Source organism: Bombina bombina, chromosome 3, assembly GCF_027579735.1.
Source record: "Bombina bombina isolate aBomBom1 chromosome 3, aBomBom1.pri, whole genome shotgun sequence".
Classification (NCBI taxonomy): domain Eukaryota; kingdom Metazoa; phylum Chordata; class Amphibia; order Anura; family Bombinatoridae; genus Bombina; species Bombina bombina.
In genome coordinates this window covers 534225267-534250012 of record NC_069501.1, presented here as the reverse complement: position 1 = coordinate 534250012, position 24746 = coordinate 534225267, and the positions used below count along the sequence as shown (strand labels likewise).

At 35.6% G+C, this 24746-nt stretch overlaps 1 protein-coding gene across 3 annotated transcripts in view; it reads right to left on the bottom strand.

Moving 5' to 3' along the window:
• ZDHHC18 (zinc finger DHHC-type palmitoyltransferase 18) overlaps positions 1–14500 on the bottom strand; it is a 63993-nt gene extending 49493 nt beyond the window's left edge. Inside the window, exons 1-4 of one of the 3 annotated variants that reach the window (XM_053706986.1) lie at positions 14247–14500; positions 13681–13841; positions 10726–10857; positions 9331–9468 (exon numbers count right to left, since the gene is read on the bottom strand). In XM_053706986.1, the coding sequence (XP_053562961.1) occupies positions 9331–9468; positions 10726–10857; positions 13681–13841; positions 14247–14374 (559 nt within the window). In that variant the 5' untranslated portion in view covers positions 14375–14500. The remainder of the gene's footprint in view (positions 1–9330; positions 9469–10725; positions 10858–13680; positions 13842–14246) is intronic. The other 2 variants (XM_053706988.1, XM_053706987.1) reach the window with 2 other exon arrangements.
• Positions 14501–24746: the final 10246 nt, after the last annotated feature.

The window sequence follows — 24746 nt, the reverse complement described above, 5'->3', positions numbered from 1 at the left end:
GAAAGAAATTGAGACTGTAAAATTGATTCCAAGAATAGATTTATTGCACCCTAAGGATAGAGCAAAGAAGGAAAACAATCAAAAAGATAGACTTATCCTTGTAACAGAATATAATGCACAGAGTAATGAAATACAGCGCATCATTAGGAAACACTGGAATATTTTATCTGATTGTAACCCATCTATTATAGAATTTCAGAGCCCTCCTATGTCTGCTTTTAAAAGAAGTAGTAATATCCAAAATAAATTGGTCAAAGCTGACATTGGTCCTAGCACTAAAAACAAAAATAAACCTAGGTATATTACTACAAAAAATACAGGTTGTTATCCCTGTCTAGGGTGTTCCTGTTGCAGCAACATGAGTAAAGGGTCAGTTTTTTATCACCCTCACACTGGCAAAAAGTATAACATAAAAGGTTATTTTACATGCTTGACCACTTTCATAATATATATGATTAAATGTCCATGTGGGGGGGTTTATATAGGGGAGTCCACCAGATCCGCTAAGGAAAGAATAATTGAACATAAGAGCAATATTAGAACTGGCAATGTGAAAGCTCCTCTAGCTGCCCATTTTATAAAAGCAAACCACTCTATAAGTCAATTGAAATTTCAAATAATTGACAAAGTTGATATTCCACGTAGAGGGGGGGATAGAGAAATTCTATTAAAACAAAAAGAAGCATATTGGATATATGAATTAGGGAGTCTGGAGCCTAAAGGTTTAAATAGAGACTGGGACCTCACAGTATTTCTATGATTATTATTGATAATATGTAAATTATAACTGTTGAGAAAGTTTGATAAGAAATTAGTAATTTTACTAATCATGGATACACTGCAATGTATATAGAATAAGAAATGTATAAATGTAAGCTTATGAGTAAGTTAAGTGTTTGATAAGAAAGAGTTAAATACACTTGAGCGCCACCTAGTGGTACACATGTATATAAGTCACTTGTTAGTTTGTATCAGGTATGGCATGAATAAGGGAGACTAATCCCGAAACGTTGCCTTTTTTACCTCCTTAAATAAAAGAATATTGCATCTGCTGTCACCTGCCTGCTTTTCCTTTGATCTGTCCACCACGTCAGAGAGTGTCGTACAATCGGTTTTAAAGATATTAATTGAGATATCTTTGTGTAATCCCTGCACCACTGGTTCAGCATACAGAGCTGAAGAGGTCGCATGAGAAAACGAGCAAAGGGGGTCGCGTCCGATGCAGCAGTCATAAGACCTAGAATTTCCATGCATAAGGCTACCGAAGGGAATGATTGTGATTGAAGGTTTCGACAAGCTGAGATCAATTTTAGACGTCTCTTGTCTGTCAGAGACAGAGTCATGGACACTGAATCTATCTGGAAACCTAAAAAGGTTACCCTTGTCTGAGGAATCAATGAACTTTTCGGTAAATTGATCCTCCAACCATGATCTTGAAGAAACAACACAAGTCGATTCGTATGAGATTCAGCTAAATGTGAAGACTGAGCAAGTACCAAGATATCGTCCAAATAAGGAAATACCACAATACCCTGTTCTCTGATTACAGACAGAAGGGCACCGAGAACCTTTGTAAAAATGCTTGGAGCTGTTGCTAGGCCAAACGGCAGAGCCACAAACTGGTAATGCTTGTCTAGGAAAGAGAATCTCAGAAACTGATAGTGATCTGGATGAATCGGAATATGCAGATATGCATCCTGTAAATCTATTGTGGACATATAATGCCCTTGCTAAACAAAAGGCAGGATAGTCCTTATAGTTACCATTTTGAATGTTGGTATCCTTACATAACGATTCAATATTTTTAGATCCAGAACTGGTCTGAAGGAATTCTCCTTCTTTGGTACAATGAAGAGATTTGAATAAAACCCCAGCCCCTGTTCCAGAACTGGAACTGGCATAATTACTCCAGCCAACTCTAGATCTGAAACACATTTCAGAAATGCTTGAGCCTTCGCTGGATTTTCTGGGACACGGGAAAGAAAAAATCGCTTTGCAGGAGGCCTTATCTTGAAGCCAATTCTGTACCCTTCTGAAACAATGTTTTGAATCCAAAGATTGTGAATTGAATTGATCCAAATTTCTTTGAAAAATCGTAATCTGCCCCCTACCAGCTGGGCTGGAATGAGGGCCGCACCTTCATGTGGACTTGGGAGCTGACTTTGGTTTTCTAAAAGGCTTGGATTTATTCCAGACTGGAGATGGTTTCCAAACTGATACCGCTCCTGTGGGTGAAGGATCAGGCTTTTGTTCCTTATTGTGACGAAAGGAACGAAAACGATTATTAGACCTAAGTTTACCTTTAGATTTTTTATCCTGTGGTAAAAAAGTTCCTTTCCCTCCAGTAACAGTTGAGATAATAGAATCCAACTGAGAACCAAATAATTTATTACCCTGGAAAGAAAGGGAAAGCAAAGTTGACTTAGAAGACATATCAGCATTCCAAGTTTTAAGCCATAAAGCTCTTCTAGCTAAAATAGCTAGAGACATATACCTGACATCAACTCTAATGATATCAAAGATGGCATCACAAATAAAGTTATTAGCATGTTGAAGAAGATTAACAATGCTATGAGAATTATGATCTGTTACTTGTTGCGCTAAAGCTTCTAACCAAAAAGTTGAAGCTGCAGCAACATCCGCTAAAGATATAGCAGGTCTAAGAAGATTACCTGAACATAAGTAAGCTTTTCTTAGAAAGGATTCAATCTTCCTATCTAAAGGATCCTTAAAGGAAGTACTATCTGCCGTAGAAATAGTAGTACGTTTAGCAAGAGTAGAGACAGCCCCATCAACTTTAGGGATTTTGTCCCAAAATTCTAATCTGTCAGATGGCACAGGATATAATTGCTTAAAACGTTTAGAAGGAGTAAATGAATTACCCAAATTATTCCATTCCCTGGAGATTACTTCAGAAATAGCATCAGGGACAGGAAAAACTTCTGGAATAACTACAGGAGATTTAAAAACCTTATTTAAACGTTTAGATTTAGTATCAAGAGGACCAGAATCCTCTATTTCTAATGCAATTAAGACTTCTTTAAGTAAAGAACGAATAAATTCCATTTTGAACAAATATGAAGATTTATCAGCATCAACCTCTGAGACAGTATCCTCTGAACCAGAGGAACCATTATCAGAATCAGAATGATGATGTTCATTTAAAAATTCATCTGAAAAATGAGAAGTTTTAAAAGACCTTTTACGTTTACTAGAAGGGGGAATAACAGACATAGCCTTCTTAATGGATTTAGAAACAAAATCTCTTATGTTATCAGGAACACTCTGAGTATTAGATGTTGAGGGAACAGCAACAGGTAATGTAACATTACTAAAGGAAATATTATCTGCATTAACAAGTTTGTCATGACATTCATTACAAACAACAGCTGGAGGAACAGATACCACAAGTTTACAGCAGATACACTTAACTGTGGTAGATCCAGCACCAGGCAGCGTTTTTCCAGAAGTATCTTCTGACTCAGTGTCAATCTGGGACATCTTGCAATATGTAATAGAAAAAACAACATATAAAGCAAAATTAATCAAATTCCTTAAATGACAGTTTCAGGAATGGGAAAAAAATGCCAGTGAACAAGCTTCTAGCAACCAGAAGCAATAAATAATGAGACTTAAATAATGTGGAGACAATAGTGACGCCCATATTTTTTAGCGCCAAAAAAGACGCCCACATTATTTGGGCGTAAATGCTTTTGGCGACAAAAATGACGGCACATCCGGAACGCCGACACTTTTGGCGCAAAAAAACGTCAAAAATGACGCAACTTCCGGCGACACGTATGATGCCGGAAACAGGAAAAAAAAATTTTGCGCCAAAAAAGGCCGCGCCAAGAATGACGCAATAAAATGAAGCATTTTCAGCCCCCGCGAGCCTAACAGCCCACAGGGAAAAAAGTCAAATTTTAAGGTAAGAAAAAAATTGATTTATTCATATGCATTATCCCAAATATGAAACTGACTGTCTGAAATAAGGAACGTTGAACATCCTGAGTCAAGGCAAATAAATGTTTGAATACATATATTTAGAACTTTATATAAAAGTGCCCAACCATAGCTTAGAGTGTCACAGAAAATAAGACTTACTTACCCCAGGACACTCATCTACATGTAGTAGAAAGCCAAACCAGTACTGAAACGAGAATCAGTAGAGGTAATGGTATATATAAGAGTATATCGTCGATCTGAAAAGGGAGGTAAGAGATGAATCTCTACGACCGATAACAGAGAACCTATGAAATAGACCCTGTAGAAGGAGATCATTGAATTCAAATAGGCAATACTCTCCTCACATCCCTCTGACATTCACTGCACGCTGAGAGGAAAACCGGGCTCCAACCTGCTGCGGAGCGCATATCAACGTAGAATCTAGCACAAACTTTCTTCACCACCTCCATAGGAGGCAAAGTTTGTAAAACTGAATTGTGGGTGTGGTGAGGGGTGTATTTATAGGCATTTTGAGGTTTGGGAAACTTTGCCCCTCCTGGTAGGAATGTATATCCCATACGTCACTAGCTCATGGACTCTTGCTAATTACATGAAAGAAATATTTCTAAATATTAATTTTCCCCAAATATGAAACTGACAATCTGCAAAAGGAAAGTCATGAACCTGACTCATGGCAAATATAAGTACAATACATATATTTAGAACTTTATATAAATGCATAAAGTGCCAAAACCATAGCTGAGGTGTCTTAAGTAATAAAAACATACTTACCCAAAGACACCCATCCACATATAGCAGATAGCCAAACCAGTACTGAAACGGTTATCAGTAGAGGTAATGGTAAATGAGAGTATATCATCGATCTGAAAAGGGAGGTAGGAGATGAATCTTTACAACTGATAACAGAGAACCTATGAAAAAGACCCCCGTTAGGAAAATCATTGCATTCAATAGGTAATACTCTCCACGTCCCTCTGACATTCGCTGTACTCTGAGAGGAATTGGGCTTCAAAATGCTGAGAAGCGCATGTCAACGTAGAAATCTTAGCATAAACTTACTTCACCACCTCCATAGGAGGCAAAGTTTGTAAAACTGAATTGTGGGTGTGGTGAGGGGTGTATTTATAGGAATTTTGAGGTTTGGGAAACTTTGCCCCTCCTGGTAGGATTGTATATCCCATACGTCACTAGCTCATGGACTCTTGCCAATTACATGAAAGAAATGTAACAACTAAAATATATTTTTTTAAACATGTATTTATGACTTCTCTTGACAAACTTGTACTTTAAAGGGACGGTATACACCTGGCAAGTATATTCCTGTTGCCTTGCTATAGAATAACATAGCAGCCAAGTCTAATCATTTTTAAAAATAAACATCTTGTTTACTGCATTTGTTTTTCAATAGGCAAACTCCACCCACCACTTTATTTGGTGCATCCTATTTGGGCTGGAGACTGCAGGCAGCAAGGCTAGCCACAGTCTTTGTCAGTATCAAATGAATTGTTTTACAGTTGTTTTCTGCTAAAGTTAAATAGCAGGGTTAGCCTTGAGAGGTCTGCAGGGTGCATTTCCAGTTCCGAGAATTAGAAAATGCACAATTTTTAATGCTAAATTAAGTTAAAAAGGTACTAAATAAAGTATATTGCAGTTGTTTTATAATGCATAACTAAACCTGTTATATTAAAACCTCAAGGTGTTTACTATCCCTTTAATCTGTTTGATAAGAGACAAGTTTTATTTTACTGTAATGCAACACATCTAGTAATGTGTGTGCATTTTCAAAGGCAAATGCCAGAGTTAAAGGGACACGAAAACCAATTTTTTCTTTCATGATTCTGATAGAGAATACAAGTTTAAACACCATTCCAATTTACTTCTATTATCTAATTTGCTCCATTCTTTAGGTATATTTTGTTGAAAAAATAGCAATTCACATGGGTGAGCCAATAACACGAGACATGTGCAGCCACCAATCAGCAGATATGAGCATATTTATATATGCTTTTCAACAAAGCATACCAAGAGAATGAATCAAATTAAATAATAGAAGTAATTTGGAAAGTTGCTTAAAATCGCATGCTCTTTCTAAATCATGAAAGAAAAAATTGGGGATTCTTGTCCCTTTAAAGTTACCAAGAAAAATGTAATTTTCTACCTTGCTGCAGGCCCATATGCACGTTATAGCTAAAATGTCCCTCATTTATTCAGGGTGCGTGTTGACAATGTTCCCAGACAGGAAACCTGTTTGCATGCCTTCAGGGCCTCCGGTGCAGCATCAGCTGCCAGAATTTTTTGCACACACAGACCCACCTTCACATGAGCAAACCTGTACTGAAACACCCATGAAGCTGCTTACACAATCATAAAATCAGGCCAATGTTTTTTTACTCTAGTCCATTTGTCTAAATGGAACAAAGAATTGTCATGGTTTGACAGCTTTTGGAATACCTGCATGGTGGCATTGATGTGGGTGTAGCTAGCCGCTTTCTTAAAATGTAAGTTTCTGCCCTTTAGGTTTTATGTCAGTGGAAGCTATTTACCCTAATCTTCTAACTTTCATACTCCGCATTCCATTACTACATAGAAACTGTATCTAGATCTGCAACATCAACTGTTTCATTCAATGGAAATGCAAATCCAGTTTTGTCTTTGTTTACAGTGGGAAGGGAGTCCGATTTTTACACTTGCTTTGCCAATTTTTATTTTTGTTTAAACAAATTATTTTATTGATTTTTGTTTGTAATTAAAGAACAGTAGTTAATATACATGGAGACCAGTTTTGCTATAATTACATTATATCAGGAGTATATTTGAAAGGGCATTAAACACTTTATTAAAGGGCATTTAACACTTCCCTCAAAATATGGGTGCCGCCATTTTGGAATCTGAAGGAGAGTTGTTGCACCTGTGCAAACACATCAGCACTGGAATGAAGTGAAAGATAGATTTCAACATGGCGGCAGCCATGACTAGAGGGAGGCAGGGAATAAATTAAATTCAATAAACTCAATATAAATGTACTTGGTGTTTAATGTCTGATGGAGTGAACTAAAACAAAATAAAACTGTTGGCTGATATTACATGAAATATCTTTTATACAAACAATAAAGTGCATTAGGCACAACAAATAAAATACAAAATCTGTCTAGAAACAAAATTTACTTGGCTTGATTGAGAAGATGTGAGTCTATTCATTGTTTTTATTATTATAATGATCATTTATTTTGATCACATTAACTTTCTATGTTTCAGGAGTTGTCAGTTCTTGTAACATAACTTTTGTGTAAAAATTGTGCCTGTCCCACTATAAATCAAATACGTTTAAATATGAAATACAAATGTTCCTATATTCCTATTGGAGTTCTAGACAGGAGTAACCTTATGTCAACTTTGCTTGATTAAAAGCTGTAGATTTTGACATGGGCCTGATCCCTGTGCTTACTCTTATTTTATTTCTTTTATCTTTTATTTTGCACTACTGCACACTGTATCTTGATTATTATTGGCTGAGAATATAACTCATTTATATTGTAAAGCTTGATAAAGTCCTACAAAACGGGTGAAATGCGTCGAATGACTATGGGGTGCCTCTGTGATATTTGAAAGCCAGCAGTTGTTAAAACTGCGATAAACGTTTATTTATCTCAGCCACATACAAGAACGACGATTTTACACTAATCGGAAGATGCATTACCAATCACAAACACCAGTTCCACCAGACGGAGAAGCAGGAAGTCTCCACTCGAAGTAAAAGGAACGCTTAGAGAGTAACGTTCAGAGGGATTTCACTTCCCGGGAGGGAAAGACAATTGGCAAGGTATAGAGGATACCTTTGTGAGGGGCATCAAGCTCTATACAAAGCTTGATAAATATGCCCCATAAAAAATAAAAGGTGGTTTTATTTTCATAATTGGACCTTTTATACTGTTTTTAATGACTTTGTTCTAAGAACTTTGGACAGGCTGTAAATTTTTTAGCTAGCTACAATCAAGGAAACGTCCCTATTTTATCTTATTTTTTTTGGATAGCGCTCTTGTGCAATGAGGAATTCCGCCAATGGAATTCTGTCCGCCAGAGGCGAGATGTGGCGGACAGGGGCACATATGTATGCCCCTGTCCGCTGTAGCTTGATAAATCGAGCCCATAGTTTGTGTAGTATGAAATGCTCTGCTAGAAGAGAGAACGATCCATAAGTTTACCATTTGTTTTAAAGTAAACTACAGAATTAATAGCAATTTATTTGAATTATAAAACTAATGTACACATATAACTGATAAAGTATGCAACAGTGCAAATAAATTATATTTACTGTGTCACATTATAAAAAAATATGTGGTGTGTGTATAGTTGTAAACTGGTATGTTTATTGTGTTTATTCCCATTAAAACAATTACTAATGGAACAGTAAAGTCAAAATTAAACTTTCATGATTCAGACAGTGGGGCCGAATTATCAAGGGCTGAACGGCCCATGATGGCCCTGGTCCCGTGCGAGCCTTCAGACTCGCGGGAAACAGCAGTTAAGAAGCAGCGTTCTTAAGACCGCTGCTCCTTAACTGGTCCGCCTGCTCTGAGCGGCGGACAGCAATTAACCCGATCAAATACGATCGGGTTGATTGACACCCCTGCTAGCGGCATTGCACAAGAACTGCTTGTGCAATGATAAATGCCGACAGCATATGCTGTCAGCATTCATCGATGTCTGTCAGGCATGATCCCCTGAGCAGATCATGACGGACAGACCGATGATAAATCGGCCCCAGAGTATGTAATTTCAAACAACTTTCCAATTTACTTCTTTTATCAAATTTGTTCTCTAGGTATCCTTTGTTAAAAAGTAAATCTAGGTAGGCTTATATGGGCTAAGGAGCATGTATATATCTTCAATACTCTATAGTAAGCAGTAGTTTGCAACATTGTATACAACAGTGTCATAAATTGTTGTAATCACTGCTGCTATAGAGGACTAAAGACAAACATCCGCTCCTGTGAGCCTACCTAGACTTACTTTTCAACAAAGGATAGCAAAAGAACAAAGCAAGTTTTATAATAGAAGTAAATTGGAAATTTGTTTAAAATTGCATATTCTATCTAAACCATAAAGGTTTAATTTTGACTTTACTATCCCTCTAAGGTTGAGATGCAATCTGAATTCAAATAGTTGTACTCTAACGTGTTTAAGAAATAGACTTGTTACCCAGCCAATGAAAATGTTTCCATTTGTTCTCTAAAATGTGTCACCAATCAGACAATAAAAAATAAGGTGGAAAAAAAAGAAAAAAATTACAAACATAAGACACAGGAAAAAAAAAATAGGTCTGTATAGAAGTGAAATGAAACTACATGTGTCCTACAGACTCACTCATGACGACGTGCGTGGTGACTGCAGCCAGGACAAGTGAAGAAAGCAGAGTTAGTGAGAGAAGAAAGAGGTAGAAGGAAGGATAGTTTCTCTGGCCAACGCAGTTACCCACCCATGGGCAATGGTGGTCAAATCTATCTGTGGGAAAGAAAGAAGAGAGTGTTGGCAAATATATACCTATCACCCAACAACCATTGTAATGCCACCTCCCCATTTAGTGAGCTTTTCCAACAAACTACCCACATCAAGAAAAAATGTATAACACTAGCAACACCGCAAAGCTACGTGTTTAACCACACACAGGGTTTAAACACATAGTTAAAGTTACATTAGTTATGCGACTAGAGATGCAGATAGGAGTGATCTGTGGGAGTTATACACGTAGCTTTGCAGAGTCACTAGTGATAAAATGACACGCTCTACCCAATTAGAACAAGTCTTTTTATCACTGTAATGGAACTTTACATCTAAAATCGAGTTTCCAAATTCTGAGGATTAGAAGCTGGCTAGTTGTGTCTACTCCAGTACAGAGTCCTGATTGTTTCCTCCAAATAAGGTAAATGGTGGTGGGGAGATTTGCTATTGAAAAACAACTGCAGCAAACAAGGAATTCATCTATTCATTTGTTTACTTATTTAGTATGTCAATTTATTGCAGAAAAAAACCTGTAATTACAAGGTGTTTACTGTTCCTTAAACAGTATTTTTGGATGAGTGCAGATTAGATAACCAGGTTCATTATTAGTTTATCTAATTTAGGCTCAGCCAGAGATATAGTTGAACATCTTCATTTTACAATTATTTATCAATAGGCAAACTGCACCCACCATCTGCCTTTAGTCTGCAGCCAACAAGGCTAACCACTGTCTTAAAGTTAGTATAAAGTGCATTGGCAGGTGTTATCTGATAAAAACACATAGGGACATATATGTAGCAGAGTTAGCCTTGAAAAGGTAGCAGGGTATATTTCAATTTTTTTGAGATTTAGAAATTGCTTAATTTTGAGAGCTAAATTACATAAAAAGGGAGCAAAATAATGTAGTAGTTTCATTTCACGTAACATTTTATATAAAAATATAAAAGGTGCTTACTGTTCCTTTAAATGAACATGAAACCCAGTTTTTTTCTGTCATGATCAAGCTTTACAATTTACAGATTTACTTAATTTTCTTGGTATCCTTTGTTGCAGGAGCAGCATTGCACCTCCAAAATTATTTAATCCCAATATATGGTTAGTTTTCTTTAATTTATTTTTTACCTCAGACCCCTTCCATAAACATGCGATTAGCATTATTTGTTTGGAAGCAGGTACAATCTGCTAGAGAGTTTGGTTGATAAATAGCGACATTCCCTGACTCCCCCAGTTGTTAAATAGAAGCTGGAACAGCACACTCACCAACACAGTTGTCGCAGATGCTACAATGAGAGGCTCGGGGTGGCCGGAATATTTTGCAGGTTAGGCAGTACTTGAGCTTTACAAGTTGCCCATTAATGAAAACATCCAGAGTGTGAGGGGGCAGCTGAGACCCTAACGGAGCAGAAAAGCATAAGTATCTATATAAGGCATTGTATGTAACTATTATTTTGCTATACTACAGCAGGAGACTTTTACAAACCACATACCACAACTTATGCCATCCTACCATAAAGATTTGATTCCCAATAAGATCAGTGTTGATGGCATTTGCTGCTTCATTAGCTGTAGATTAAAGTACATAATTGGTCATATGTAATGAGGGATGTTAGGTGTCCATTATTTAAATGGGCAGTCCTGTATTTCAACTGGCCATTCAATAAAATGTGTACACACAACTAGACCCTTATATGCCCAGGTGTTGTTTTTTTAGGTACCTGAGCAGTGGCTGCATTTTTAAATCCACTTATGACTCATACAGCTGTGTGTTACTTTTTGCAAAGGTCAAATCAAAGAAGGTAAACTGATTAGTGTGTATACTACTGGTATCCAAAGGGTGGGTTAAAATGACTGTTTTGTATGTATTACTAGCAGACAAGGGGTAAAAGCACTGCATTGTTCATTACTGGCAGACGATGGAATAAATCACTTTTAAACTAATTTGGGAATCAGGAGAGAGCCTAAAGTATAGTTTTGGAGAGGAGTGATTTCATAACACTATACCCGTTTTTATCATCCATTTCTGTAAAGGACCACTGACAACTCTTTACATATCTGACCCTATGTCGGAAAGGTCAGACTATAACTTCTAGATCTCCCCCTTTTACTGTATCACCCTCTGGAGGGAGAGACAAGCTCAGTGTTCCATAGCACTTTCTGTTTCTATCACAGGATCACAATATAAAGGGAGAGCCAGATCAAATAGTTAAAAGGAATATGCCACTATACAAAAAAACACAAGGCGCACGATCTGTTCTTATAGGGCTGAATCAATGTCAACAGCCCCTGTTTTTAAAACAGAACAATTTTTTATTAAAAAATAAAAATGATGCTGTATTTTTTTTAGAGTGGAGTTACATTTTAATGTTGTTAGCCCACCTTATTTATCTATATATTATGTTTTCTTTATAACCAACAAGTGTGTTTATAGAGTGGCATGTTCATATTAGATATAATCTTGTTATCTATGCATATACAAGTTACAGCAACAAATAGCTGTCTTTTACCTACTGAAACTAAAAGGTATACATTTGACCTGTATAGCTTTGCTTGGAAAAACAAGAATAAAGTGATCTCTCCAACTCCTGTTATCCTAAGCAACTGCAACAAAAAGCATAATCCTCTCTGTCTATAGTGAATTGGTTACAAGGAAACTATAACAACCTATTAGTGGATTTTGCATACTGTCACCACTGTAATATTAAGATAAGGAACAGATATTTTTGTACCGAAGATATTGGGTCCTATTCTCTAAAGCTCTCTGGTCTGGCTCAATTCTATAAGATGCGTTGTCAGTATTACAAAGCCCCTCGTGGATTCTTTTAAAGGCAATGTTTACCTTCAGAACTGTGCATCTCATTAAAGGGAGTTCACTAATACTCTTTACGTGAAGGAAAGACTTACTTTAAAATATAATTCTAAGTAAATTAAGCTGATTATTTCTCACCATAGCAGTGAGTTACATTATTAAAAGCCCTCTCCAGCCCTTTCAGTTTTACTGCAGCCTGATAAAGGGACATTAAATCCAAACAATCTTTCATGATTTAGACACAGCATGCGATATACAAACATTTTTTAATTTCTCTCCTGTAAAGATAGCTAGGGTCAGGAGCATACATCTGTCTTTAGCATTTTATGGCAGCCGTATGTGCAACGGTTATATATTGCTGCAAACACTGCTGTCATAAAATACTGTAGTACCATGCACACACACCTCAGCCTGGGTTTACTGTTCAACAAAGAATACCAGGAGAAAAATAAAATTTGATAATAGAATTTTTTTTTTAATAATAATAATAATTGGAAGGTTTGTTTTTTATTGCTTGCTTTATCTGGATCATGAATGTTTAACTTTGACGTTACCGTCTCTTTAAAGTTTGCAGATAAATTCTCTATTAGTCATTAAATGTATAACCTGTAATAACTTCTCTTTATAGGACACATGCCTTCTATTATACTAGCTAACATGGTACTAACGTCTTTGCTATTAGCTCCTTTTTTAATCAGTTCAGCAGATAAACCACTTAGCTTTTAATTATTTTGCTAACCAGATGCCTAGAATAGCATAGGCTTTTAGTGCTTAGTTTCTCAACAACCGGGCCTTGACAGCTCTCCTGGTGGGCCAAAACCTGAAATGCCCCCACTGCAAGCTGCGACAGACCTGCTGCTCCACACATAAGAAACACTGGGCAGCCTGTCACAGTACCAATGCACATTTGTGTGTGCACTTTGCACATATAGAAGCAGTTCAGTGGGAGGACATCATGGGACAAGGAGCAGATAGGACTGGACCTGGGCACCACTGTTTAGTCATACCACCACACTGACACCAATGTATGTATATATTTTCTATCCTCACTTACACCAATGCATTATAATATATATATATATATATATATATATATATATATATATATATATACATACACACACTACAGGGCCCTGGACATGTCCGGGTCACTTGGGTTAAGAACCACTGCTTTAGTGAACACCATGTATTATATCTGTTTACATGGCATTGTTAATATTTGTGAAGTGCAGATTTATGTAATGTAGTTGCTGGTAGCATATATATATATATATATATATATATATATATATATATATATATATATATATATATATATATATACACACACACACACACACACACACAGGTCTAATTCTACAATATGTCCCCCTAATGTTCCCTCATTTCCATAATGTCACATCACTCACTAATCTGCCTCTCCAAGGCGGTGGCCTCACTGGGGGTGGCTCGAGGTAAAATCCCAGGGTCAGTGAAAGCTGTATGTAAGAAAGAACTGAGAACAAAGAAGAGGAGGACAGCGCCAATGACAGGAACAGCCACAGTGACATGAGCTGTGAGAAAGGGACAGCTGGGGAAAAAAAGAAGAGAAATGTAAAAATGCTGCTACTATACACAAACACATTTTACAAGTACAGAAGCGCAATTAAGAATGTGAAATGACATGAAACATTTTACAGGATGCTTTTTAGAAAGAGCATGTCTTAGAATTTTTTTTTTTTTTACCATATATAATATTTAGCTAGCTTAGACTCATTCATTCATAAGGACATACTTGTGATTTTTTATTACAGGAGGGGAGCAACTAAGCAATATGTAATAATGACACATTTGTGCTGTAACAAGAGGGGTAAGCATTTTCTTTTAAACAGAAATAAACAAATGTAGCTATCAAAATGGTTCTCTCATATTTCTTATAACGAGCCACTCAGCGTTTTTCCACTGTACAAAAGTGTTTAAACTGCAGATAACCCACTCGAATATGAAGAACAGTACGCTCGTGGCAACAATGAGTACCAGTGTAAAAAAGAAGCCCTCCCCTGGCCGGGTCCCCCTCGGGCGACTCCCACACCTCGGAACACCGGCTTGAAAACCATTCTCCATGCCGGGCCCAAACTTGGGACTGTCTAGCCTGCTACTGCCGTAAAATAGTTCGGGGGACCCGGCCTGAGTAGTAACCACTCAACTAGGAAACCAGGGAAGCGAGAGGACGACGCCGGAAAAACGGGATAAAACGTCAAGAGCAGTAAAGGAAGTCACAGCGCCACCCAGTGATCACTTTAATCTTTATTATCACATGAACCTGTATTCTTTATGTTCTGTTCGTTGCTTTATGAAATAAAACTTGCTAGGTAGAGGTTGTTACACCAAATAATTAGACAAATTGAGACAAAAATGAGTTTAAAATAACTTTCATAAACTTCATATCCCCAACCACTATTAAACCTTACTGTGAAAGCTGCAGTTCTAACTGGATTTTTGATCCAGTTGCATGCATTCATTTTACTTATTAAAAGGACATTAAACTAAATAAATGCAAATGATGCATTTAAATAAAAGATTATTCTGAGATTAACATGTAGATGTGTTTTTTTTTAAAAGTTTCATTAGCTGTTTAAATAAAAATAATATATTATTTTGCCTATTTATAACCGTTTCTAACAGAAACTGAAAAGCTCAACATTTCAGAATAGAATTGCAGGAAAAGGAGACAAAATAAATAATGAAAAGATATTGCAGACTTGTATGTATGTACACAGTATACACAATTTATCATTTTATTTTAATATCTCAAAGTGTTTAATGTCCCTTTAAGTATTCTAACAATATACAATACTTTATAGTGGGTAATAGATGTCCTACTTAAATTGAATTAAATGAATAAATGTGTTTGAAAAATTAGCAGGCTGCTATTAGGATCAAGTTTGAAAGGGACTATTAGAGTAATAATTTTCAGTATTGTGTTTATAATGTAAAATAATAAATGTTAAAGGGACACGAAACCCAACATTTTTCATTTATGATTCAGATAGAGAATGCAATTTTAAACAACTTTTCAATTTACGGTACTTCTATCATTTAATTTGCTTCCTTCTCTTGTTATCCTTTGTTGAAAAGTTTATCTAGGCAAGCTCAGTAGCAGCAGAGAACCTAGGTTCTGTTGATTGGTGGCTGTATATATATATATATCGATTGTGAGTGGCTCACCGTGTTCAGTTAGAAACCATTAGTGCATTGCTGCTCCTTCAACAAATGATACCAAGATAATGAAACAAATTAAATAATAGAAGTAAATTAGAACGTTGTTTAAAATGTAATTCTCTATCTGAATCATGAAATAAATAAATTCGGTTTCATGTCCCTTTAAGGAAGATATGCCAATTGGTGTGAAATACTGTAAGTCTCTATGCACAAAAGTGTTCGATCTGATGAGGTCCAATGTAACAACAAACACCTATGGAGAAAACAAAGCACTAATAATTGTTTTTGAACAGATTGACATTATTTTGATTAAAGGAACTCATTTTTTTCAATGTTTCATCTGAAAAGAGTGTAAATTAAGATATTATAGCTTTTTATTTATAAATATGAGAATATCCACTGGGGGAAAAGATGTAATTAATAATAATATTAATATATATTATTTTTTATGCTTGTGCGGTGTGAGTGCACCAGTAGAATTGTGGTAGTTTATTTTATTTTTTATTATCTAATGAGGTTATATCCCACTGTAAAATTGTGTACTCTCACCACCACAAAATAAATTCATTTATCAGGTAAACATACATGGGCCTAGATTTAGAGTTCGGCGTTATCCGTAAAAACCAGCGTTAGAGGCTCCTAACGCGGGTTTCTTACGCACTCCGGTATTTAGAGTTTATTTACCGCCACTCAAAATACACCTAACGCTCACCTTTCTACCGCCACCTCAGACCCAGTAGTAAACATATACCGCCAAAAAAAACATCCACGAATCACAAAACAAATATTACACAAAGTACACTTACACTCATACAAACACAACACTATCTTTATTTTTCTTATTTATTTTTTTTTCGTTAAAATACAAAGGATTAAAGTTGCGAGATCTCGGGTGTTTGAAAAAAATCCACACAAATCCATTTTCCCATTGACTTACATGGACATACGGGAAAAGACCCTCATATACCTACATCTAACGAATAACATTATCACAAACATACACTCATCGATGCATACAAACAATATACACCACATGACATACACAAAATATTTATTTATTACAAAAAGAACACGATTTATTTACTTTTTCACACAAGATCATGACGTCACTCACTTTACGAGGAAAACCAGTCTTAGAAAAAAAAAAATAGAAATCTTTGGAGCCTCCATTGACTTCTATTGGGAAGACGTGCTCGTGCACGCGAAACCCTCATTTCCCTAACGCACGCAAATAGCGTAGACTGAAAAACTCCAAATACCAGCGCTAGAAAAGACATGATTTCATGCGTTAGACCTAGCGATGATAAATAGATCAAGAAATGACTATTTCCCTATGGTGGACTTATGTTTTTTAATATTAAATATTCACCACACCATAAATATTTTTAACACTTTTAGATTACATCAACTACAAATCCCCATCACTAGTAACACATTATTATTTCAATAAAATTACATTTACAATTAAAATAAAATTCAATACACATTTCTGGATTCACAAACACTACACAATGGGAAACATCTCTCATTTACCTTTATTATTGCATTTCAGTTATTCAACTCATATGCTTGCAGCAACTGCATATCTACATAGGCTTAACACATAATCACTCATGGATGCACATACATTACGTTTAACATTCACTCATACATGTGCATTCAAATGATGGGGGAAAAACACATTACATTCTCTCTAGGAATCACAAAACACAACATATGGATTTTACTGTACTTTTAACATCATGATTCCATCACCAGAAACCATTAGGAATTACGTACAACACGAACATCATTACACCAGATTACAGATGTCACTTTATGGGAAGGAACAACAATGCCAGACCGCTATATAGAAGTCAGCATATGTGGGACACAATCACAATATATACGTACTACATGTACATAACACGCATCACCCATCACGCAACCACAAAGCACACATTTAGATTTTATTCAGCACACAATAACAATGTAGCACAATACAACAACACAATGATGATTTCACAACTACATAGGCAGGTTAATAATATCATGACGTCATTACAAGATTCAACCATACACATCACAGATTCACCACTGTACCGCCCCTTTAGGAACTTTAACACTCAATACTACAATACAACATATACGTAAACCACACTTTTGAACAGCATTATTATGGAGATTTCAATGGGACAATTAAGAAATATTGTCAGATCGCAAATAAATTATATATATAATACTACAGATGGCAGCCGGAAGTTATTCAGTATTCGTGCAATTTTTATGGGACGCATACAATATTGTCAGATATAAAATCACTTATATATACAATACTACAGATGACATCCGGAAGTTATTCAGTATTAGTGCCATTTGAATGGGACGCATACAATATTGACAGCTCGGCAATCACTTATATATACAATACTACAGATGGCAGACGGGAAGTTCGGAATTATTATTGCGATTTGAAAGGGACGCATACAATATTGACAGCTCGGCAATCACTTATATATACAATACTACAGATGGCAGACGGGAAGTTCGGAATTATTATTGCGATTTTAAAGGGACGCATACAATATTGACAGCTCGGCAATCACTTATATATACAATACTACAGATGACAGCCGGAAGTTATTCAGTATTAGTGCGATTTGAATTGGACGCATACAATATTGACATCTCGGCAATCACTTATATATACAATACTACAAATGACAGCCGGAAGTTCTTCAGTATTAGTGCCATTTGAATTGGACGCATACAATATTGACATCTCGGCAATCACTTATATATACAATACTACAGATGACAGCCGGAAGTTATTCAGTATTAGTGCGATTTGAAAGGGACGCATACAATATTGACAGCTCGGCAATCACTTATATATACAATACTACAGATGGCAGACGGGAAGTTCGGAATTATTATTGCGATTTGAAAGGGACGCATACAATATTGACAGCTCGGCAATCACTTATATATCCAATACTACAGATGGCAGCCGGAAGTTATTCAGTATTAGTGCCATTTTAATGGGACGTGTACAATATTGACATCTCAGCAATCACTTATATATACAATACTACAGATGGCAGATGTTACTTTATCGTTTACAAACAATATTGCATCAACATTGATCGATCACATTCGATGCACATTATACACAACTATGCACTTTCATTCATGTTAGCCTGGACGTGTGCTTGTTACTATAAGATCGCGTTTAAGAAATATTGATTACGCATATGATCAAACATTACAAACATGCACTGTATGTGTGATATTTGACACTTTCACATTGAGAATCATTGTTTGAAACTAACATTTCAGCAAACAACAAATAAACGCCCACTGTGAAAGCATTCGCGCCGCTCACATACAAACAAGTGAATACAATCAGCAATCATTACAAACTCACTACCATTGGACTAATCGTACTATAAATCCCCCAAACAACATGGCCAAAGCATCACTTGTGATCCACATCAGATCAAGTGCTTACCTTGTTACGCTGTTTTGAAAGATGGATGACGATGACATGGTAGACGCTGCTGGTGGTGCTATTGGCGAACTAGCTGTTGGTCGAATCAGGCAGCCTCGGCGGCTCAGACCGAGACGAAGGGGTCGTCTGGTTCGAGGTCCTCGTGTCTACAGGGTGAGACCCACCTTGGAAAACATGAGTGACTTTGAGGTTTTTGATAAGTATCGGCTCGATCGCGAACAGCTCATTGGCCTTTACGAGCTTCTTAAACCTCATTTGGAGCCACGTATACAAATAAGGACTGCTGTTCCCCCCATGAGTTTTCAATCCGGAGAACTGTACATGCATGGCCTGGCTCAAGGTACATTCTCTGGGGTGTTTGATAACTTTCTGAACGCCATGGTACGTATCAGTAAGCAATACATAGGATTCCCACAGAATGATGGTGATTGGAGGCGCCTGAAGCGGGAATTCTTTGATATTGCTCAATTGCCCAATGTCTTGGGAGCCATTGATTGTACCCACATTGCGCTGCGTGCTCCAATTGATGACTTGCCCTTCAGAAATCGCAAACATTTTCATAGCCTCAACGTGCAGTATGTTTGTGACGCACGGATGAGGATTATGCATGTGTATGCGAATTTTGGAGGGGCTTGTCATGATGCCCGCATCCTCTCTCTGTCGTCCCTGTGGAGACAGTTTGAGGAAAGACAAATGCCCCCTGGTTATCTCGTTGGTGAGTATTTGTGCTCAACATGGTTAATTATTTTGACAATTGCCCCTGTATTTTTTAACTGTTAGCGTCATGTTCAGCTATAGGATTAAATTTAACCATTTGTTATTTACCGACGCTAATGTCTAGTTTTATTGAAAAGCAGATATGTAGCATGTCTTACCTTAAGTGTTCATATAGAGAATGCAATGTAACCATGTAGTTAGCATTTTACACAAGGTTTGGTTTTGGAGAAATACGCATATGTAGCATGTCTTAGATGAAATGGCAAGATATTATCTCATGCAATTTAACCCTGTCATTGTCTTTTTCCGCTAATGTCTAGTTTTATTGAAATGCAGATATGTAGCATGTCTTACCTTAAGTGTTCAGATAGAGAATGCAATGTAACCATGTAGTTAGCATTTTACACAAGGTTTGGTTTAGGAGAAATACGCATATGTAGCATGTCTTAGATGAAATGGCAAGATATTATCTCATGCAATTTAACCCTGTCATTGTCTTTTTCTGCTAATGTCTAGTTTTATTGAAATGCAGATATGTAGCATGTCTTACCTTAAGTGTTCAGATAGAGAATGCAATGTAACCATGTAGTTAGAATTTTACACAAGGTTTGGTTTAGGAGAAATACGCATATGTAGCATGTCTTAGATGAAAAGGCAAGATATTATCTCATGCAATTTAACCCTGTCATTGTCTTTTTCTGCTAATGTCTAGTTTTATTGAAATGCAGATATGTAGCATGTCTTACCTTAAGTGTTCAGATAGAGAATGCAATGTAACCATGTAGTTAGCATTTTACACAAGGTTTGGTTTAGGAGAAATACGCATATGTAGCATGTCTTAGATGAAATGGCAAGATATTATCTCATGCAATTTAACCCTGTCATTGTCTTTTTCTGCTAATGTCTAGTTTTATTGAAATGCAGATATGTAGCATGTCTTACCTTAAGTGTTCAGATAGAGAATGCAATGTAACCATGTAGTTAGCATTTTACACAAGGTTTGGTTTAGGAGAAATACGCATATGTAGCATGTCTTAGATGAAATGGCAAAGATACAGATTTATATATACATTTATTTTTTTTTTTTATGTTTCTGACAACTTTTAATATGGATTATGGTTTTTAAAAAATATATTTATACAACAATATACTAGTTTAAGTATTCTGTTTGAATTATGTTCTGTTCTAAATTTATAGGTGATTCTGGGTACATGAGCCGGCCTTGGCTCATTACCCCCTTGCGTAGCCCAACTGATGTGTCTGAGGAGCGCTACAATAGGGCTCATAAGAGAACCAGGGCGGTGGTTGAAAGGATGTTCGGGCTCCTGAAGATGAGATTCAGGTGCCTGGACCGTTCTGGAGGAGCACTCCAGTACAACCCAAAGAAGGTGGCTAAGATCGTTGTAGCCTGTAGCGTCCTGCATAATATTGCACAGCGGGCTGGGATGCTGCAGGCCGTCCCGGTGGACAGAGACCTCCTCAGAGATGAGGAGGATGATCCTGTTCTAGAGGGGGAATTCCAGGACGAGGGACTTGATGTCAGAGCAGACGTCATCAACCGCCACTTTAGACGGTAAATAATAGAAGTTACACTGGAGTATTTTCAATAGATGTGAACTCTAGGGAAATGACAAGTAGAGAATTGTGCAAACATGTTAGTATTGATCAAATGTTAGAATAATCTTTATTTCTCATAATATAGGTGATGCTCTGGGCATTGGGTCCTATAGCGAGTCTTTGCCACCTGGTTTTTAAAGAGGACATCAGATGGTAAGTAGAAATGTATGGACTGTTGCTGGCATGATTTGTACACAAATACATCATATGGCATACATTTTAAAAAATATAACTTTGTTTACACATTACTTAAAATGTACATAATCAGAAAGGGATACTCTAAAATGACTATGGTTCAATGTCACACAGAGGTTTGTTCTGCTCAATATGACTCATCTTCACACTTGATAGAAAATAACACAGGTTCATACACAGGCTTAGTAAGCTAGTGATAGATATTTATTATGAAATGGGGGGTGGGAGAGGGGTACAGAACTGATTCACACACTTGTATGAAATGTTTATATATAATTTCTTACATTAGGGAGATGACTTAATCTAAAGACTGAAAGGGAACAATTTGAAGCCTGACAGTGAAGATTTCCAAGACTGACAGTGGGGAAAAAGCCAAGATTGAAATTGAAGTATACCAATGGGATCATGTCTGGCATTATATTTCAATTCTGCTGACCTTGAAAACCATACAAATACATGTTCACATGGTAAGTGCAAACTATTTGATAGAATAAGGCTGTGGAGACATCCTATTGGAGACACTTAGATGATTTTCTATTTTGTAGATGGTATTTCCCAGTCCTCTATTTAATGAACTGATGAATAATACACCTATTGAAGATCAACTGTTTACCCCTGAATTGACTTTCAAAGACCATGCATTGTCCAGGTTGGTGTACCAATTCATGCTAGTGAAGACTGTAGAATATTAGTAGCTTACATACATTAGTCATATTTAGTTCTTAATTAGATATTTAGGGATCACAATCAGACACTTAGATGATTGTACTTTTTTAGATGGTATTTCCCAGTCCTCTATTTAATGAACTGATGAATAAGACACCTATTGAAGATCAACTGTTTACCCCTGAATTGACTTTCAAAGACCATGCATTGTCCAGGTTGGTGTACCAATGCATGCTAGTGAAGACTGTAGAATATTAGTAGCTTACATACATTAGTCATATTTAGTTCTTAATTAGATATTTAGGGATCACAATCAGACACTTAGATGATTGTACTTTTTTAGATGGTATTTCCCAGTCCTCTATTTAATGAACTGATGAATAAGACACCTATTGAAGATCAACTGTTTACCCCTGAATTGACTTTCAAAGACCATGCATTGTCCAGGTTGGTGTACCAATGCATGCTAGTGAAGACTGTAGAATATTAGTAGCTTACATACATTAGTCATATTTAGTTCTTAATTAGATATTTAGGGATCACAATCAGACACTTAGATGATTGTACTTTTTTAGATGGTATTTCCCAGTCCTCTATTTAATGAACTGATGAATAAGACACCTATTGAAGATCAACTGTTTACCCCTGAATTGACTTTCAAAGACCATGCATTGTCCAGGTTGGTGTACCAATGCATGCTAGTGAAGACTGTAGAATATTAGTAGCTTACATACATTAGTCATATTTAGTTCTTAATGAGATATTTAGGGATCACAATCAGAAAAAGGAATACATATTATAGTTGATATAGAGGTATTTGAATGGACATGAAATATTACATTTATGTTCAGCATACATATATTGTTTACATGTGATATACATTATTATGTATAATTTTAATTTTTGATATTTAAATATAATTTTTAATCAACAATATAATGGTGTATGTATTTCATAAATTTAAAATCAATGTAATGATTATCTTTAAAAAATGTTGATCAAAGTTAGAGCATAGACACCATATGATTTTAAATGTATTTTATGAATATTTTACAACGTGTGTATTAACTTTGTTCCATTTTTATTATTTGTCATTTCAGATTGGCATCTGATGACTCCCTGGAATATTTAATTATTTTCAATTAAATATATGTTTATTTTTAACAGATTCTAATATATATCAATATAATCTGTAAATAAATAAAACTTGGACTCCCATGACTGGTAGTTGGCTATTTGACAAGCACATGCATAAGAGAAAATAATGCATTAATAGTAGAAAATAAAAATCTTCAGAGAATATTAAAATATATCTTTTAACATTAATTGGGGAGTCAGATTCTTCAATGCTTTTATATTGAAAAAGTATATATTAAAAATATTTAGGATATGTATTAATATTATGATTGTTTTAACATTTAATAAGGTGAAGTGGTTCAATTACATGAAAGTGACAGTGTTGTTGAATGTAAAAAGAATTGTATAAGATCATGTATCTTCCTTAGGTATCTCAAAACATTATTAGAAAATATTTTACAATTATTACATTTATAAATGGTAGGTCATTTAACTTGATATTTTTAAAAAATTAGTTATTGGATGCCAGGTTAATCTATGTAATTTTCTAGTGGAGTCATTTAACTATACTTAGTAATATTATGTATTTATTACAATCTTACCTCTTGGGTTAGACATCAAATATCTATATAGAATGTAATTTCCCCTTTAGTTTATTTTGTCAATGTTAAATCAAAATACAATATGTTTGGGTCCTTAAAGGGGTCATTCAAAATGTATATTTTGTATACATTGTTACAAATATCATACAAGAATTTAAACATATTTAGAATGTACTATAGAATTACATTCAGTCTTTAAATATACTTGTTAAAATAAAAATAAATGCACATATCTTAGTCAATGATATAAGGCATCTATATGCAAACAACAATCAGCATCAAAATAGCCTATGTAGAGATGTATTTAATCCACGAATATATATAATTACAATATAATGATTGAATAACAAAACATATTAAGTTGGTCAAATATAAGATTATTATACAAAATGCATACATAACATATAGCTTAATGTCCCTCTACGCTGAAGGCTAAAAAAGACCTCATTTAATAAATATATTTCAGTCAGTGTGTAAAACAATCTAGAAGTTAATCTAAATTTGCTTTACTCATATGTTAGACTCATTTAGCAAAAGGAAGGTGCCTAGGTTTATGATATATTAAGCATTATTGTGAAATGTTTATTTAAAGGGACATGAACTCAAAATATACTTAAAGGTAGCCATTTAAAAAAACAATGATTTATACATTCTGAATGAGTATTCTATTTTAATCAACTTTAAAACTTGTCTCATATTATGAATGCTCATTGTGATGTTGCTATCATTACTTTAGAAATAAGGCAGTAAATATTTAATTTATTTGCTTCAGTACTCTGGACAGAACTTGATTGTTTGGAATAATTGATGCAACAATCGTCAAGGACAACCCAGGTTTTTATTAAACAATTGTCCGTAATATAAAATATCATTATTGATTTGCAAAGAAACATAACAAGATAACTTAACA